This window comes from Narcine bancroftii, chromosome 1 (genome assembly GCF_036971445.1).
Source record: "Narcine bancroftii isolate sNarBan1 chromosome 1, sNarBan1.hap1, whole genome shotgun sequence".
NCBI lineage: Eukaryota > Metazoa > Chordata > Chondrichthyes > Torpediniformes > Narcinidae > Narcine > Narcine bancroftii.
The window spans coordinates 164,000,333-164,017,979 of NC_091469.1; the positions used below are offsets into that span (position 1 = coordinate 164,000,333).

At 50.0% G+C, this 17,647-nt stretch overlaps 1 protein-coding gene across 4 annotated transcripts in view; it reads right to left on the reverse strand.

The window, feature by feature from the left end:
- Positions 1–17,647, reverse strand: part of spef2 (sperm flagellar 2) — a 167,971-nt gene that overhangs the window by 45,208 nt on the left and 105,116 nt on the right. For all 4 annotated transcript variants that reach the window (XM_069884246.1, XM_069884256.1, XM_069884239.1 and 1 more), the window contains exons 20-22: positions 16,002–16,140; positions 10,267–10,496; positions 9,291–9,397 (exon numbers count right to left, since the gene is read on the reverse strand). In XM_069884246.1, the coding sequence (XP_069740347.1) occupies positions 9,291–9,397; positions 10,267–10,496; positions 16,002–16,140 (476 nt within the window). The remainder of the gene's footprint in view (positions 1–9,290; positions 9,398–10,266; positions 10,497–16,001; positions 16,141–17,647) is intronic.

Consider the following 17,647-nt stretch of genomic DNA (forward strand, 5'->3'; position numbering starts at 1 on the left):
CTGATATGGTCAGGAACCCTTCATCGCCGTTGGCACCCCCTCACACCCAATTCTAATACCTTCTTCCAGTTTTGAGCCAGTCTCCAGCAGCCCACAGACTGCTAGGTTCCTCTCCTCGAGTTGCCAATAGTCGGCCGCCTGTGTCCTTTAGCCGCAGAACCTGCCACTGGTCTGTTGCCGTGGTCACTGCCCTGGGGCTTGCCTCAGTGGTAAACCACTGTTATAATTGTCTAGTCGGGCACACCTATTGCCCGACTGTATCTGTGGTCCCTCCCCACAGGCTCCTGTATAAAGGTGGCTGTTGCACAGCCCCCTCCTCAGTGCAGGACAGTCAAACAGCATGGATGTGCCATTGTTCTTAAGTGAATAAAAGCCAACTGGTTTTTCAACAAAAGTCTTTCGAGTAATTGATGGAGCATCAGTCTCCTCTGCTTCTCCTTCTCAAACAATAGGGTGGGTGGTGGTCTCCCTGTTTTCTGGTGCCCTGCGCCAGTCCTCCACTTTCCCGGAGTCTGCAACCCCTTGGGGTTGCTGCCAATCATAGGCGCCGCCATCTTGGGCCCAGACCCCACAGTCATAGGATTTTCAATAAAACCACTGTTAGCTCATTTAACAGGCCATTTAAAGCCTGTACAGAGCTGATTGCAGAAAGACTGGGTGGTTGGACCCCTCGGGAGTGGGGGGGAGCACTGTGTCTCCATTCTCCGCGGGTCTGCTCCTCCAGCAGTGCTATCGTTACAGCAGCTCTGGCAGTGCCGACACTTTTCTTGCTACTCAGTCCCTTGGCTTTCGTGAGCTGCTCCACAGCAGAGTGGTAACATTCATATAAATCGCACCCGTCCACTGCCCCTCTGTACAAAAGTGGTCCCGATGAGCTGCAATGGGACCAATTCTCCCCTCAGCCACCATGTTACTCGTAATGTACCTGTAGAGTCCCTTGGTGAGTGCAAGACATGCAAGATCCTTACAACGGAAATCGGAAGAGCAAAAAGAGGTCACAAGATGGAGCAGGATGCTGGAAAACTGGAGCAATGCACAAGAGCAGAAAGCCCTTCCTGATGAATGTCGACTCTTCATTGCTTTCCATGGATACTGCCTGGCCTGCTGAGCTCCTCCAGCACTGGGTATCTTTGTGTGTTGCTTTGGATGGTGCTGGTCAGTATAAGAAAGGAAAATCCAAAGAGATTCTGCAAGTATGTTAACAGGTACAGAACCCTCTGCGATGTTTGGGACAAAGACACTTTTTTCCTTTATTTGCCCGTGTGTTTCACAATTTTAAATTAGTAATCAAACAATTTACGTGATTAAAGTGCACATTCCCGATTTTATTCAAGGTTATTTGTACACATTTTGGTTTGACCATGTAGAAATTAGAGCATTTTTTATACACAGTCCCTCATTTCAGGGCACCGTAATATTTAGGACATAGCAATTGTATGTATATTAACATATTTATGTTGAGTATTTTGTTGCATATCCCTCGCATGCAATAACTTCGTGACATCCGTAATTCATCGACATCACCAGGTGCTGAGTATCTTCTCCAGCTGGTTCCGGGGGTTTGTCCCCTGAAGTTTTCTCTTCAGTATGTGGAAAGTGAGCTCAATTGGATTTAGATCGGGTGACTGACAATTCAAGAATTTTCCAGTTCTTTTTCCTTTGTTGCTTCTGCCATGTGTTTGGGATCATTGTCTTGCTGAAGTGCCGTCCAATTTGGAGGCTTTTGCTTGAACTTGATCACATAAGGTGTTTATAAACATCTCAGAATTTATTTTGCTACGGCCATCAGTAGTTACATCATCAATGCAGATAAGTGCGCAAGTCCCTGTAGCAGCCGTACATGCCCAGGCTGTAACACCCCCACCACCATGTTTCACAGATGAGAGGGTGTGCTTTGGATCTTGGGCAGTTCCTTTACGCCTCCGCACTTTGTTTCTGCCATCACTCTGATACAGGTTCATCTTGGTCTCATCTGTCCACAAGACCTTTTTCCAGAATTTTGCAGGCTCTTTTAAATACTTCTTGAAGATAGAACACTACAGCACAGTACAGCCTCTTTGGCGCCCAATGTTGTGCCACCCCATATATTCCTTTAAAAAAGTACTAACCCTCCCTACCCTGTGACCCTCTATTTTTCCTCCATCCATGAGCCTGTCCAAGAATCACTGAAATGCTCCTAATGTTCCAGGCTCTACAATCATCCCTGGCAAGGCATTCCAGGCCCCCACAACTCTGCATGAAAACATTACCCTTGATGTCTCCCCTAAACTTCCTTCCCTTCATTTTGTGCACGTGTCCTCTGGTGTTGGCTGTTCCTACCCTGGAAAACAAGTGTTGGCTGTCCACCTTATCTATGCCTCTCATAACGGAGGTCTACAAATCTCCTCTCATCCCAGCTCTGCTAACCTTGCCTCATAAGACTTATTTTCCAATCCAGGACACATCCTGGTGAATTTCCTCTGCACCCTCTCCATAGCTTCCAATTCTTTCCTGTAATGAGGTGACCAGAACTGAACACAATACTCTGTGGGGCCTCACCAGAAATTTGTAGAGTTGTAACATGATCTCTAGACTCTAACTCATTCCCCCATTAATGAAGCCCAGCGTCCCATTGGTCTTCTTAATTATCCTATCAACCTGTGTGGCGACCTTGAGGGATGGATGGATTTTTACAAAAAGTCCGGGTACGACCTGCAGAAGGCCATCTCTGAAGCAAAGTGGCAATTCTGAAGGAAGCTAGAGACAGAAACAGATCCAGGGCAGCTATGGCCAGGAGCGCAGGCCATTATAGCCTACAAAGCGAGGGCAAACACCATAGAGGGCTGTGATGCTTCATTACCCAATGAACTGAACATCTTCTATGCCCACTTTGAGAAGAACCAAACAGTGCCACCTAGAATCCCTGAAAAGGCTGAGGACCCTGTGATATCTGTCTCTGAGGGTGACGTCAGAACATCTCACACTGTTACAGTCAGAGGTTGGTTCCCACCAGCTTCAAAAGGGCATCAAACATCCTGGTGCCCAAGAAGAGCCGTGGGAACTGCCTCACCGACTATTGCCCAGTAGCACTGACATCTACTGTGATGAAATGCTTCGAGAGGCTGGTCATGGCCAGAATTAACTCGTACCTAAACAAAGCTCATTGAATGGTGTAACAACAACAACCTTGTGCTCAATGTCAGCAAAACTGAGGAGATGATTGTGGACATCAGGAGGAAGTCAAGGGAACATGACCCAGTCCTCACCAAGGGTTCAGTAGTGGAGAGGGTCAAGAACTTCAAATTCCTGGATGTCAACATCTCCGTGGATCTGTCCTGGAGACTCCACGTTGATGCAATCATGAAGAAGGCTCACCAGCGGCTATATTTTGTGAGGTGTCTGAGGTGATTCGTTATGTCACTGAAGACTCTCATAAACTTCTACAGGCGTGCCATGGAGAGTATTCTGGCTGGTTGCATCACTGCCTGGTATGAAGGCAACAACTCTCAGGACAAAAATAAACTCCAGAAGGTTGTTAACTCGGCCTGCGACATCACGGGTGCCATCGAGGACATCTACTTGAGGCAGTGTCTTAAACAAGCATCCTCTATCCTCAAAGACTCCCACCACCCAGACCATGCCCCTTCACTCTGCTACCATCGGGGAAAAGGTACAGGAGCCTAAAGATGAGCACACAGTGGCACAAGGACAGCTTCTTCCCTCCATTTTAACAGAAGTGCTGATGGCACAGGTTGTGCACCGTGTTGAAGGCCTTCCGCTTCCATACTACAAAAGCTGTGGAGCCGACCTGTCTCGCATGGGGCAGAGGTTAAATACAACTTACAATGCACAAAGCCATGTTGACTGTCCCTAATTAGTTTCTGGCTACCCAAATAATTGTATATCTGATCTCTTAGGCTCACTGGCCTATAATTTCCAGGGTTACTTTTGGAGCCTTTTTTAAACAAGCTACCCTCCAATTCTCTGGCTCATCCCCCATGGCTAAGGTCATTTTAAATATTTCTCCCAGAGCCACTGCAATTTCTACACTGGCCTCCCTTAAGGTCTAAGGGAATATCTTGTCAGACCCTGGGGATTTATCCACCCTTATTTGCTATATGACAGCAAGCACTTCCTCCTCTTTAATCTGTATAGGTTCCATGACCTCACTGCTTGTTTTCCTTACTTCCCACGACTCTGTGCCTGTTTTCTGAGTGAATACTGATGAAAAAAAATTAAGATCTAACTCATCTCTTTTGGCTCCAGTCAAAGCCGACCACTCTGATCTTCAAGGGGACCCATTTTGTCCCTTACTATCCTGTTGCTCTTAATGTACTTGTAGAAACCCTTAGGATTTTCCTTCACATTGTCTGTCAAAGCAACCTCATGTCTTCTTTTAACATTCCTGATTTCTTTCTTGAGATTTTTCAGTCAGTGCAGGGCACCAGAATTGGGGAGACCACCCTCTGTTTGATAAGGAGGAGGCAACCCACCGTACGGTAACCACGGCAGCGGACCAACGAGGGGCTCTGTGGCTGAGGGACCCAGACAGGCTGAGGGACCCAGACAGGCTGAGGGACCCAGACAGGCTGAGGGACCCAGACAGGCTGAGGGTGACTTGCAGTTGGATGGTCCTGAACAGGCTGCAGGCTGCTGGGCCCTGGCTTATAGGAACATCGGAGCTGGGATTCGAGAGGGCGCTGAGGGCAAGAAGGGCTCCCGAAGGGCCTTGGGAGCTGAATGGCTTGCTGATCGTGTGGGAGGTTCGGATCTGGAGCTTGGGTTGCCGATGGATCGAACAAGAGTCTGTGCAGCTACAGAGGCTGTGAGAGGGCTGGGGGCAAATCCATGGACACTCGGTGACTTTTCTGCTTCTCTTTCTCTTGTACTGTAGGGGGTGCCAGGCAACACTAGTGGTGAATCTTTGCCTGCCTTATGGCAGACAGAAAGCAATTTTGTGTAATATTACATGTTCTGTACATGACAATAAAGAAATCTTGAATCTTAATCACAGCGTAGCGGATGGCTCAACACCTTTACAGCGGCAGTGATCGGGACCGGGGTTCAAATCCTGTGCTGTCTGTCAGGAATTTATAAGTACTCTCCATGCCTGTGAGGGTTTTCCCCAGGGGCTCCAATTTCCTTCCACCATTCAAAACATACTGATAGTTGTAGGTTAATTGGGTGCCTAGCGTGGAATGCCACACTGACCACCGGCTGGTTCGCTGCAAGCTCAACCTTCACTTCAAGCCAAAGCCCAGGAACAATAAAGCCCCCAGAAAGAGGTTCAATGTTGGAAACCTGCAGTCAGATGAAGCGAGAGGAAACTTCCAGGCAAACCTCAAAGCAAAGCTCAACGATGCAACCCGCCTCACGGACCCGTCCCCTGAAACCCTCTGGGATCAGTTGAAGACTACCATACTGCAATCCACTGAAGAGGTACTGGGCTTCTCCTCCAGGAAAAACAAGGACTGGTTTGACGAAAACAGCCAGGAAATCCAGGAGCTGCTGGCAAAGAAGCGAGCTGCCCACCAGGCTCACCTTACAAAGCCGTCCTGTCCAGAGAAGAAACAAGCCTTCCATCGCGCATGCAGCCATCTTCAGCGCAAACTCCGGGAGATCCAAATTGAGTGGTGGACTAGCCTCGCCAAACGAACCCAGCTCAGTGCGGACATTGGCGACTTCAGGGGTTTCTACGAGGCTCTAAAGGCTGTGTACGGCCCCTCACCCCAAGTCCAAAGCACACTGCGCAGCTCAGACGGCAAAGTACTCCTCAGCGACAAGATCTCCATCCTCAACCGATGGTCAGAACACTTCCAATCTCTTTTCAGTGCAAACCGCTCAGTCCAAGATTCCGCCCTGCTCCAGCTCCCTCAACAGCCCCTAAGGCTAGAGCTGGACGAGGTTCTCACCCTGGATGAGACATATAAGGCAATCGAACAACTGAAAAGTGGCAAAGCAGCAGGTATGGATGGAATCCCCCCAGAGGTCTGGAAGGCTGGCGGCAAAACTCTGCATGCCAAACTGCATGAGTTTTTCAAGCTTTGTTGGGACCAAGGAAAACTGCCTCAGGATCTTCGTGATGCCACCATCATCACCCTGTACAAAAACAAAGGCGAGAAATCAGACTGCTCAAACTACAGGGGAATCACGTTGCTCTCCATTGCAGGCAAAATCTTCGCTAGGATTCTACTAAATAGAATAATACCTAGTGTCGCTGAGAATATTCTCCCAGAATCACAGTGCAGCTTTCGCGCAAACAGAGGAACTACTGACATGGTCTTTGCCCTCAGACAGCTCCAAGAAAAGTGCAGAGAACAAAACAAAGGACTCTACATCACCTTTGTTGACCTCACCAAAGCCTTCGACACCGTGAGCAGGAAAGGGCTTTGGCAAATACTAGAGCGCATCGGATGTCCCCCAAAGTTCCTCAACATGATTATCCAACTGCACGAAAACCAACAAGGTCGGGTCAGATACAGCAATGAGCTCTCTGAACCCTTCTCCATTAACAATGGCGTAAAGCAAGGCTGTGTTCTGCACCAACCCTCTTTTCAATCTTCTTCAGCATGATGCTGAACCAAGCCATGAAAGACCCCAACAATGAAGACGCTGTTTACATCCGGTACCGCACGGATGGCAGTCTCTTCAATCTGAGGCGCCTGCAAGCTCACACCAAGACACAAGAGAAACTTGTCCGTGAACTACTCTTTGCAGACGATGCCGCTTTAGTTGCCCATTCAGAGCCAGCTCTTCAGCGCTTGACGTCCTGCTTTGCGGAAACTGCCAAAATGTTTGGCCTGGAAGTCAGCCTGAAGAAAACTGAGGTCCTCCATCAGCCAGCTCCCCACCATGACTACCAGCCCCCCCACATCTCCATCGGGCACACAAAACTCAAAACGGTCAACCAGTTTACCTATCTCGGCTGCACCATTTCATCAGATGCAAGGATCGACAATGAGATAGACAACAGACTCACCAAGGCAAATAGCGCCTTTGGAAGACTACACAAAAGAGTCTGGAAAAACAATCAACTGAAAAACCTCACAAAGATAAGCGTATACAGAGCCGTTGTCATACCCACACTCCTGTTCGGCTCCGAATCATGGGTCCTCTACCGGCACCACCTACGGCTCCTAGAGCGCTTCCACCAGCGTTGTCTCCGCTCCAACCTCAACATCCATTGGAGCGCTTTCATCCCTAACGTCGAAGTAATCGAGATGGCAGAGGTCGACAGCATCGAGTCCACGCTGCTGAAGATCCAGCTGCGCTGGATGGGTCACGTCTCCAGAATGGAGGACCATTGCCTTCTCAAGATCGTGTTATATGGCGAGCTCTCCACTGGCCACCGTGACAGAGGTGCACCAAAGAAAAGGTACAAGGACTGCCTAAAGAAATCTCTTGGTGCCTGCCACATTGACCACCGCCAGTGGGCTGATAACGCCTCAAACCGTGCATCTTGGCGCCTCACAGTTTGGCGGGCAGCAACCTCCTTTGAAGAAGACCGCAGAGCCCACCTCACTGACAAAAGGCAAAGGAGGAAAAACCCAACACCCAACCCCAACCAACCAATTTTCCCCTGCAACCGCTGCAACCGTGTCTGCCTGTCCCGCATCGGACTTGTCAGCCACAAACGAGCCTGCAGCTGACGTGGACTTTTTACCCCCTCCATAAATCTTCGTCCGCGAAGCCAAGCCAAAGAAGAATTGGGTGTAATTGAGCACCACAGGCTCATGGGCTGATAGGGCCTGTTACTGTGTTGTATGTCTAAATTTAAAATCCTAACCCTGACCCCAACTGACCCCGACCTCAACCCTAACCCTGCCCCCATCCCTGATGTTGACCCTAATCCTGACCCTTAATTTGTAAGGGTCCACTTTACCATCAGGTAACCTTTTCACCTTTACATCCCCAGAGAAAGCGAGTGTCTCTCACTGGCACACTCTCACCTTTGACTTTCTAATGCCCTGGCTCAGCTAAGTTCTGAAATGCTCCCAGTTCTGACTTCCTGACTTTAACCAGCATTCTGAGATATTGTTTCCTGGTTGTTCAACTGGATCTCCCTTCCTGTGTGACTTGTAAATTATGGTCAATTTTTCAAATGCTTACTAATGTCAAACTTGTAAGATGGCCACCTACTCTCCCTTAGATGCCTTACTTCATAAGAAACAAGGGAAAGAGTCGGCCATCCGGCCCGTCAAGCCTGCTCCGCCATTCAACATGGTCACGGCTGATCTGATGATCGGCTCATCTCCACTGATCTGCCTTTTCTCCACATCCCTTAATTCCCCAACTTTTGTAAAAATCTATCCAACCTTGACTTACATATATTTACTGAGGTCACCTCCACTGCTTCAGATGGCAGCTTCACCACCCTCTGTGGGAAAAGCTGTTCCTCCTCATTATCTACTACCCTGGATCTTGAGGCTATGTCCTCTAGTTCTGGTCTCCTCTACCATAGAACTATAGAACATTACTGAACAGAAACAGGCCCCTTCAACCTTTCTAGTCTCCGCTGAACCATTTTTTTTGCCCCCTTCCATTCCCTCACATCCATGTTTCTGTTCAAATTCCTCTTCAGTGTTAAAGTTGAGCCCACATTCACCCCCTCAGCTGGCAGCTCGTTCCACACCCCCACAACTCGCTGTGTGAAGAAGTTCCCCCTAAACCTTCACCCTTAACCCATGTCCTCTGGTTTGTTAACCCACCTCACCCACCCTCAGTGGAAAAAGCCGACCTGCATTTACTCTGTCTGTCCCCTCATAATTTTAAATACTTCGATCAAATCTCCCCTCATTCTTCTACGCTCCAGGGATTAAAGTCCAATGGAAACAATTTACCTGCCCCTATATTATCTATGCCTTTCATAATTTCCCATGTTTCCATAAGATCACCTCTCATTCCCGTAAGTATAGTCCCAGATGACTCAATCTGTCCTCGTAGGTTAACCTCCTCATGTCTGGAATGAACCTCTTCTGCGCCGCCTCCAAAGCCGGGATATCCGTTCTCAAGTAAGGAGACCAAAACTCTCCCATCAAGATTACTCATCATCCCATTAACCAGCTCCTAGTAAACATAAGAAATAGGAGCAGGAGTCGGCCACCCCGGTCCATTGAGCCTGTTCTGCCATTCAATGAGATCATGGCTGATCTGGTGAGAGTTTCAACCCCTTCTTGTCCCTTAATTCCCTTACTATGTAAAAATCTATCCAGCCTTGTCTTAAGTATATTTACTTCCGATTGGTTTGTACCTTTGTTTGGATTTCTCCCTGTCTCAGTCTCCATGTGAAGCTCAGACAGGACTTTACACACCTGTGGGTAAGTGACAGAACACCATGGCTCAGGGAGTTGGTCTGATCCAAGTCCGTGTGATACCAGGTCCTGTAGCGCCTCAATGAATGCCCTTCTTGTTATTATACCTGCAAAATGTAAGGGGGGGGGGGGGTTACTGGGGTCAAAACAGTGATTTGTGGTGGAGTTCCCAGCTGCCACTCTGCTGGTCTGATTGAGGATGAGGTCTGCAGTGAACCCCCACCCCCCGCACCCAGGAAGCTGGTGGTGGGGGGAGCTAGCAATGACAATGTCATCCAATGTCCCGGGAAGGTGCCAGGCCCTCTCGTGAGACATGTTCACCACCAGACATTCTGTGTCACTTTCCACCTTGCACCTGAATATTGCCCGTGTGGCAGGGGGGCCTGATTGGCTGCCACAGTGGCTGTTGAGGCACGGTTTATATCATAGGTTGGCCCTGATTGGCTGGCTCTCCATCTGGGGAGACATGGTCCGTATTATAGGTTGGCCGTGATTGGCTACCACACCGACTGTGGAGGCACAGGTCTATATCATAGGTTGATCCTGTTTGGCTGCCACATCAGCTGTGGAGGCACTGTCTATATCATAGGTTGGCCCTGATTGGCTGACTCACCAGCTGGGGAGACATGGTCTGGTGTCACTGAGTCATACAACAGGGAGGCCCAGTGTGTCTGTGCCGAATAACATCCCCTCCTGTTTTTGTCCCACTTGCCCACATTAGGCCACACCCCTCCAATCTCTCCCATCCATGGAGTTTCTTAAAGGAAGCCATCGAACCTGCCTTCATCACTTTGGCAGATCGTTCTAACTCTCCAGTGAACCCCCATCCAGGTGAGTCCCAGTGAGATATGGGTGTTATGAGAACTCTGTACTCAAGGGATGACTCTGAGGGGAGGTGCAGAGATCCATCCCCACCAGCTACCAGCAGCCTACCTTAGGGGTCAGTGGCTGGCCACTCCCCGCCGGTGGGACTCACCTGTGGGCGAGAGGAGCGAGAACTGCTGCAGGAGGCTGCAAAGCTGCTGCACCGTTAGCTGGCCCACCTTCGGGACCTCCCTGGTGGGCGGGCGCGGTGGTGGCTTAGGGTCAGCAGTCACCTTCACATCCCCGTTGATGTAGAACTCCCTGCTGCCGAGGACCAGCTGGTATTGCATCTTGGCGCCGGCTTGCACATGCTCCAGCCCCACAGCCAGCAAGTCAGCGATGCTGAGTTGGGGGGTGGGGGGGAAGAGAGGGAGGGAGAGTGGTTAGAGGGAGACCTGGTTGGCAGCAGGGATGTGGGGCCCATCAGTCCCATTGCTGTGGCTTCGCGGACGAAGATTTATGGAGGGGTAATGTCCACGTCAGCTGCAGGCTCGTTTGTGGCTGACAAGTCCGATGCGGGACAGGCAGACACGGTTGCAGCGGAAAATTGGTTGGTTGGGGTTGGGTGTTGGGTTTTTCCTCCTTTGTCTTTTGTCAGTGAGGTGGGCTCTTTCTAATGTTCTATGGTTCTAACAACACACTCACATTTTGGCCAGTTCAGATGGAGACAAAAAGAAAGAGCTCCAGGAAGTTGTATTGTTTGGCATTGTCTGAACCAGCCATCTATCACACCAAGAGCCCTCCACCCACTCCCCCCCCCCCCCACCAACTCCGAGGGCCACAGCACTTTAAAGTAAAAACGTTGTTTTCTTTTCACCTTGCAACATATATATTTTTCATATATTTTTAGGGACATTAAGGGACATTAAGGGACATTGTGGGATTAGAGAAGATGTCAGAGGACTTGTGGAAAAGACACCTGACACATGCACTCAAACGACATCGTCAATCAGAGCAGGCTAAGTCAGAAAGTACATCCCAGAAGGGAGTGGACAAGACAACCGATAAATTGATGAGAGCCATAGAACAAATAGGGATTAAATTAGCGGCCCAACAGATAGTCCCACAGGCCATGGGGCCAGTGATAAATCCGGGGCCCCACGTAAGGAATGGTTGGGAAAGACCACTAAGTACCATGTATAGAGGAGAACATACCCTATGCTGGCACTGCCAAAATCCTGGACACTACCAGCGGGACTGTCCAGAGGCTGGGAGAGGAAGGGGAAAAGGATTACCCTCTATTAGAGGCTATAGAGGAAGAGGAGGAAATTTAAGAGGACAAGCAAGGGGTAGGGGTGGACACATTGATCGGCCCCAGAAAATTGGGGGATGGCAGAGTGATCAACAAGTCCAGGCACCCCAATGTGATGACGATATTAGGGAAGGAGCTGAATTTGATTATTGACGGGGCCCTGGAGAATCAAAAATCACGCCTCCCTGGGAGCCACCGAAAATTTGGGGGACGGTAAATGGAGAAAAAATTGAATTTATGATTGACACAGGGGCAGCAGTTACGACCGTGATTAAACAGCCCCCAGGGAGCACATATTCGGGCAAAACATTATCTACAATAGGATTCTCCGGGATAAGGGAAACACAGCCCTATACAGATAACATCGACATGACATTTGGACGACAAAGGGTTAGAGCACCTGTCCTGGTTGTGCCAAGTTGCCCCATTAATTTATTGGCAAGGGACATTCTTACTAAACTGGGAATAACTATACAATGTTCTGAGAAGGGCCTTCGGTTAACATACCCGGGGGACACACCAGAAAGGGAAGGACAGTTTATAGTAATGACTCCAACCAATGCTTCAGAAGACTCTGTGGAGGTTATTATTATCTGGAGTCGACTACTGTATGATGAACCAGGCCCAGGGTTGATTAAACAGTTTTTTGAGTGGAGGACCAGTATATCCACTGGATCCTATGCATGTAACATTAAACTATACCATCCACCCGGACCAGGAGTATGAGGAGACGTGGGACTCTCTAAAAGAAGGGAAGACAGAAATGATACATTGTCCATTTATCTTTGTGGGTAAGGAGGGAATAGCTGCTATGGTTGTCATGACAGAAGAACAAATGGAGTGGTTCTGCTTAGGAGTAGAAAGTGTGCCACATGTAACCTTGGGAATTGCCAAAGATCACCACGCCCGACAGTTGGGTCCGATGGTGAAGGAAGCGATGGGGTGTGAATACAGGCAGACAGAAATCCTGGGATATTCCACCTCGCAGGGAGGGAAATTTATCAGACTGAATATTGAAGCATGGGACCGGGTAGTGAATGAGAAAGTAGAAAGAGACCGACCCATAAAAGGAGAAAATATTGATCACGGGGACTCATACAAATATCTTTCTGATCTGAGTCCACAAATGTGGACAATGCCGAGGTCCCTATGGGCATTCCTGTTGGTGGGTTGCCAAACAAGCCAACAGAGTAGTTCGGATCCATGCGGGGCCAAAGTTATTCTGAAGATAGATAAAGACAAGGATAGCACCTTCCAGTTCGATCTATGCTGCACTTCTATCTCTAACAACACAGGGCCAGATGGGTCACTCATTAAGGGGCTAACAAAACTTAGGGCATTGGCGAAGGAATTAAAAGCCCAATCTGGAGTCTCTAACCCTGTTTTGTCCTGGTTACATGGAGTGTTTGGGAAATGGGGCACAATGTTGGGACAACTTTTCCTAGGATTGTTCATTTCTGTATCCATTTTTATCAATGTGGCTGTTGTTGTATTCCATGCATTCGAACGCTGGTCACGAGGACCATTGAGAGAGCCTTTGCCAACCACGATGAGCTGCCTCCGAAATATCAAGCTATGCAGGCTGCGGAGCGGGACTATCTCACATCACAGGAGGTGTCAAAAGTTGCAGAGATCGATCTGGAGTCTGATGGAGAATGTGACGGGGAGGAGGGTTTATTAAATAGATTGTAGAACAAACATTATGAAATAGATTGTAGACTATATGTTAACTTGGGTAATTACTAATATTTGGGGGGTTAGCTAGTTATTTGCTTGGGGGCAAATGGGAATGAAACTTGTAAACGGGCAATGGGATCGGGGAAACGGATGGGGGGTATACGCAAAGGAGGGTTGGGGGGAGCCCTCGCCCACCAGCCGAACAACCCCGTGAACAGAACCCGTATAGAGCTTGGCAATAGTAGGCGAACTAATGTAACGTGGTGGTAGCGTAGTCAGGGCAAGATTGTCCTCTAAAGAGGACAAAGGAGGGATTGTAAGGTAAAAACATCATGAGATGGGACCGGAGAAGGAGTCACCCAGTACTAAGGAGTAACAGAATGCAGATGTGACCTTGTCCACTCAAGATAAGCTTTGCACTAACAAGAATGATGTGCAACAGACTAACAGAGAAGGGTAGCAACAGTTTATTCATTGGACAATGTCATGGTATGATAATTTACTAAGTACGTATCCTGAGGTATAAAAAACACCACTTGCTGATAACGGCAGAATGCGCCTTCTCCAACTAACACTGTTAGTTGCAAGTGTTACAATCCGGCAATAAAGAACAAAGAACCTTGATTTCGACTCAGTCTGGTGTTTGACTCACTCATTCATGAACAAAGCAGACCTAACAGTGGTGGGTAGGAGAGATGTACGGAAGAAACCCAAACTTAACTGCTTCACAGGGAAGGGGACCCATCAACTTTGAGCGGGGGCATAGCTGAAATAACAGATGAAAATGGGGGGGGTGGGGGGGCGGCAGTTGAAAAGACTGGATCCATGAGGTCGAGGTGGGTTTCAAGCTCGTGCTGAACCACACCGTGATGGTATGGGAGGTCCCCGACCACTGGGCAGAGGGGCAGTGGGGTGGGGAATGGACATGGTCTCCTATTGCACATTACGTGAATGTGTGACCGTGAGAAGCACATAACGTTCGTCATCGTGCAGCGTGCTGGGAGCGGTTAGCGCGCTGTGCTGGTCCGCAGGCAGGAGCGCGGGGTTTTTTTATTTTCACTGCAGCAGCGAGAGCTGAGGCCTCTGTGGCAGCAGGATGGGAAGGAGGTGAGACGGGCTGGAAACAATTGAGCAAGCAGTTTCCACATGGCAAGCAATGGTCAGAGCGAGAGGAAGGTAGACTGGGTCATTTAAAGTTGATCTGAGGTGTCGTCAAAGCTGGAGACCTAGCTGGAACTTGTCAGTTCAGATCACCAGATATATTTATTACTTTTAACTATTTTAATTTTTTAAACATGTCAATGATGGAGCAATGTTGAAGGTTCTCTGGACCAGGAAACCCATGCCACCCAATTAACCTACCAAACTCCATAGGCCTTTGTTCAAGGTTGAACAAGTGTGCCATGGTTGGCGTAGCGGTTAGCGCCACTCTGTTACAGCGCCGGCGATCGGGACCGGGGTTTGAATCCAGCCCTGTCTGTAAGGAGTTTGTATGTTATCTCCTTGCCTGCGTGGGTTTTACCTGGAAGCTCTGTACTGTGCTGTATGTATGAAGATGAATTTAAAGATACATAACCAACATTTTAGGCTTGAGCCCCTTCACTGAGATTTGAGCAAAATGTAGGCAGCTGCCTGGTATCTGCCGACATTTGGCTCCTACTTTGATGAGGGACTCAAGCCCGAAACATGGGTGGTGGATCCAAAGCAGTCCTGCAGGTCTGTTGTGGCTCCCTCCACCACCCCCCCCCCACCCCACTGGCCAAGTTCTGGTCTCCTTGCACACTGCTTTGACGCATCTCACCAGTGGTCTGTGTGCAGGGGTTAGCAGATTGAAAATGTGGCCTGCATTTCTCAGGTGGGGGCAGGGGACAGGCTTGTAATGCTCTGTCCGCCACACTAGAGTGGATCTCCTAGTGGTCACCCATTTCAATTCATCCCATCTCATTCCCTCGCTGACATGTCTGTCCCCATAGCCGTCTCCCCAACTCCACACAGCCCCTCCCCCACTCTGCACAGTCCGCACCCCACCCCTATTCTCTTCAGTCCTCTCCCCCACGCCCACTCCTCCAACTCCCTCTCCCCTACTCCGCACAGACCCCTCCCCACACCCTCTCATGCCCCCCCTCACCACAGCCCTCTCACCCACACCCACTGCCTCTTCCCACACTCCTGCACCCCCAGTGCCCCCCACAATAGCTCCCTTTGCTTCACACACCAGCCCACACAGAGAACGGTTATGGGAATGTCCATGGATTTATCATTGCAAAAGGGTCGGGGGGAGGGAGGGAATATGAGGGTGGAGGAGGAGCGTTGGAGGGAAAAGGGGAGAGGGGGTGAAAGGGAGGGTAGAGGGGGTGGAGTGAGAGGAAAGAAAAGTGGTTTAGGAGGAAGGAAAAAGTGAAATGGAGGGAAGGGAAGTGAGTGAAGCAAGGGGGGGGAGCAGGGAGTGATGGAGGTGGGAGGAGGGGAGCAGGAGTGATGGAGGTGGGAGGAGGGATGGAGGGAGCAATGGAGGTGGGAGGAGGGGTGGAGGGAGCGATGGAGGTGGGAGGAAGGATGGAGGGAGCAATGGAGGTGGGAGGAGGGGTGGAGGGAGCTATGGAGGTGGGAGGAGGGGTGGAGGGAGTGATGGAGGTGGGAGGAGAGGAGCAGGGAGAGATGGAGGTAAAAAGAGAGGTGGAGGAAGGAGGTGTGGAGGAAGGTGAGAGGAGGGGAGCAGGGAGCAATAGAGGTGAAGAGGGGTGAAGGAAGTGAGGGAGATCGGGAGGGTGGTGTGGAGATGGTGGGCAAGGGATGGAGGGGACGGTAGAGGAGGGGCTATGGGGAGAGATGGAGGTGAGGGATGGAGAGGAGGGGAGGTAGGGATGAGGGTAGAGGAGGGGGTGGGGAGTTGGAGGGGAGATGGGGCCATGAATTACCTCTCCATTTCCCTCAGGAACTGTGCGCCGAGGGAGTCCTCCATGGCGGTGAAGATTGCATCCGCCTTGGCCTTCAGCTCCTGGATGGCTGCAAGGAGCTTCCCTTTGATCAGCTCCAGGCGAGTCGTGACCGCACATGCTGGAGACACAGAGGGAGGGGCTCACTTTGCTTTTTACCATAAATAGACTTTATTCACAATAAATTACTTACAAAAGGAAATATGTTCAAAGTCTCTTCCCACCCTTAGTTCCACAGATTCCCATCATTGTACATTGTAACATTCATTTCTAGTTACACCATTGTTATTGGTGTGACACTGTGGCACCTTGTTGCTAGTTCCCCCCCCCCCCCCCACCCACTCTGTTATTTGAGGGACTTCTCCTTGGTCTCAGCCCCTCAATACCCAGTAATGGCACAATTTCAATGCTATCTACAAGTTTGTCGATGACACCACAGTGTCGGCAGAATCACAAACGGCAATGAGGAAGTGTACAGGAGGGGGATAGATCAGCTCGTTAAATGGTGTCACACCACTTTTGATTATGGACTTCAGGAGGAAGTCAGGGGAATGTGACCCAGTCCTCATCAAGCGCTCAGTAGTGGAGAGGGTCAAGAACTTCAAATTCCTGGGTGTCAACATCTCTGAAGATCTGTCCTGGAGCCTCCATGTCGCTACAATCACAAAGGTCGCTCGCCAGCAGCTATACTTTGTGAGGTGTTTGAGGTGATTCAGTATGTCACCAAAGACTCTCGTAAACCTCTACAGGTGAACCATGGCTGGTTGCATCACTGCCTGGTACGGAGGCACCAACTCTCAGGACAAGAAAAAGCTCCAGAGGGTTGTTAACTCAGCCTGCGACATCACAACAAGGACATCGACAAGAGGCGGTGTCATAAGAAAGCAGCCTCTATCCTCAAGGACCCCCACCACCCAGGCCAGGCTTCATTCTGCTACCATCGGGTAAAGGTACAGGAGCCTAAAGACAGCGACACAAGGACAGCTTCTTCCCCTCTGCCATCAGATTCCTGATGAACCACAGACACTGCCTACCTTTGACTTTTCATGCACTGATTTGATTTCTTGTTGTGAGGTGGTTTATATGAATGTTTTCCCTGTGACGCTGCTGCAAAGCAAGGAATTTCGTGGCTTGTTCATGGCAATGAATTCTGAGTCTGAATTCTAAATTGTGGTCCTTCCCCACAACGTCTTCGCGTTGGCTGCACCACCTTCTGTGCGTCCCTCAGCTCAGTGGTGCTGCCGGCTGCACTAGTGGGTCAGGGGCTGCAGTGATGGGTCGGGGGATGCACTGATGGATCAGGGGGCTGCAGTGATGGGTCAGGGGGGCTGAACTGGTGGATCAGAGGCTGCATCGGTGGGTCAGAGGGGTCAATGCCTGCTTTCCCTACTCAGCTCCAAAACTGTTTGTCATGGAGCCATGAGGCCCCAGTGGAAGTGTGGGCACCTGATGGGGATGGGGTGGTGGATTTCCCCGTGCCCTACTATGTGGGGAGTGGGGAAGGGGGCTGTGGGGAAGGGGGCTGTGGGGAGTGGGGAGGGAGCAGGGAGGAGTGGGAGAATGGGGGAAAGGGGCTGGGGGAAGGCAGTGTCATGATGAGCCTGGCTTTCCAGCTGCCCACGGTCCTG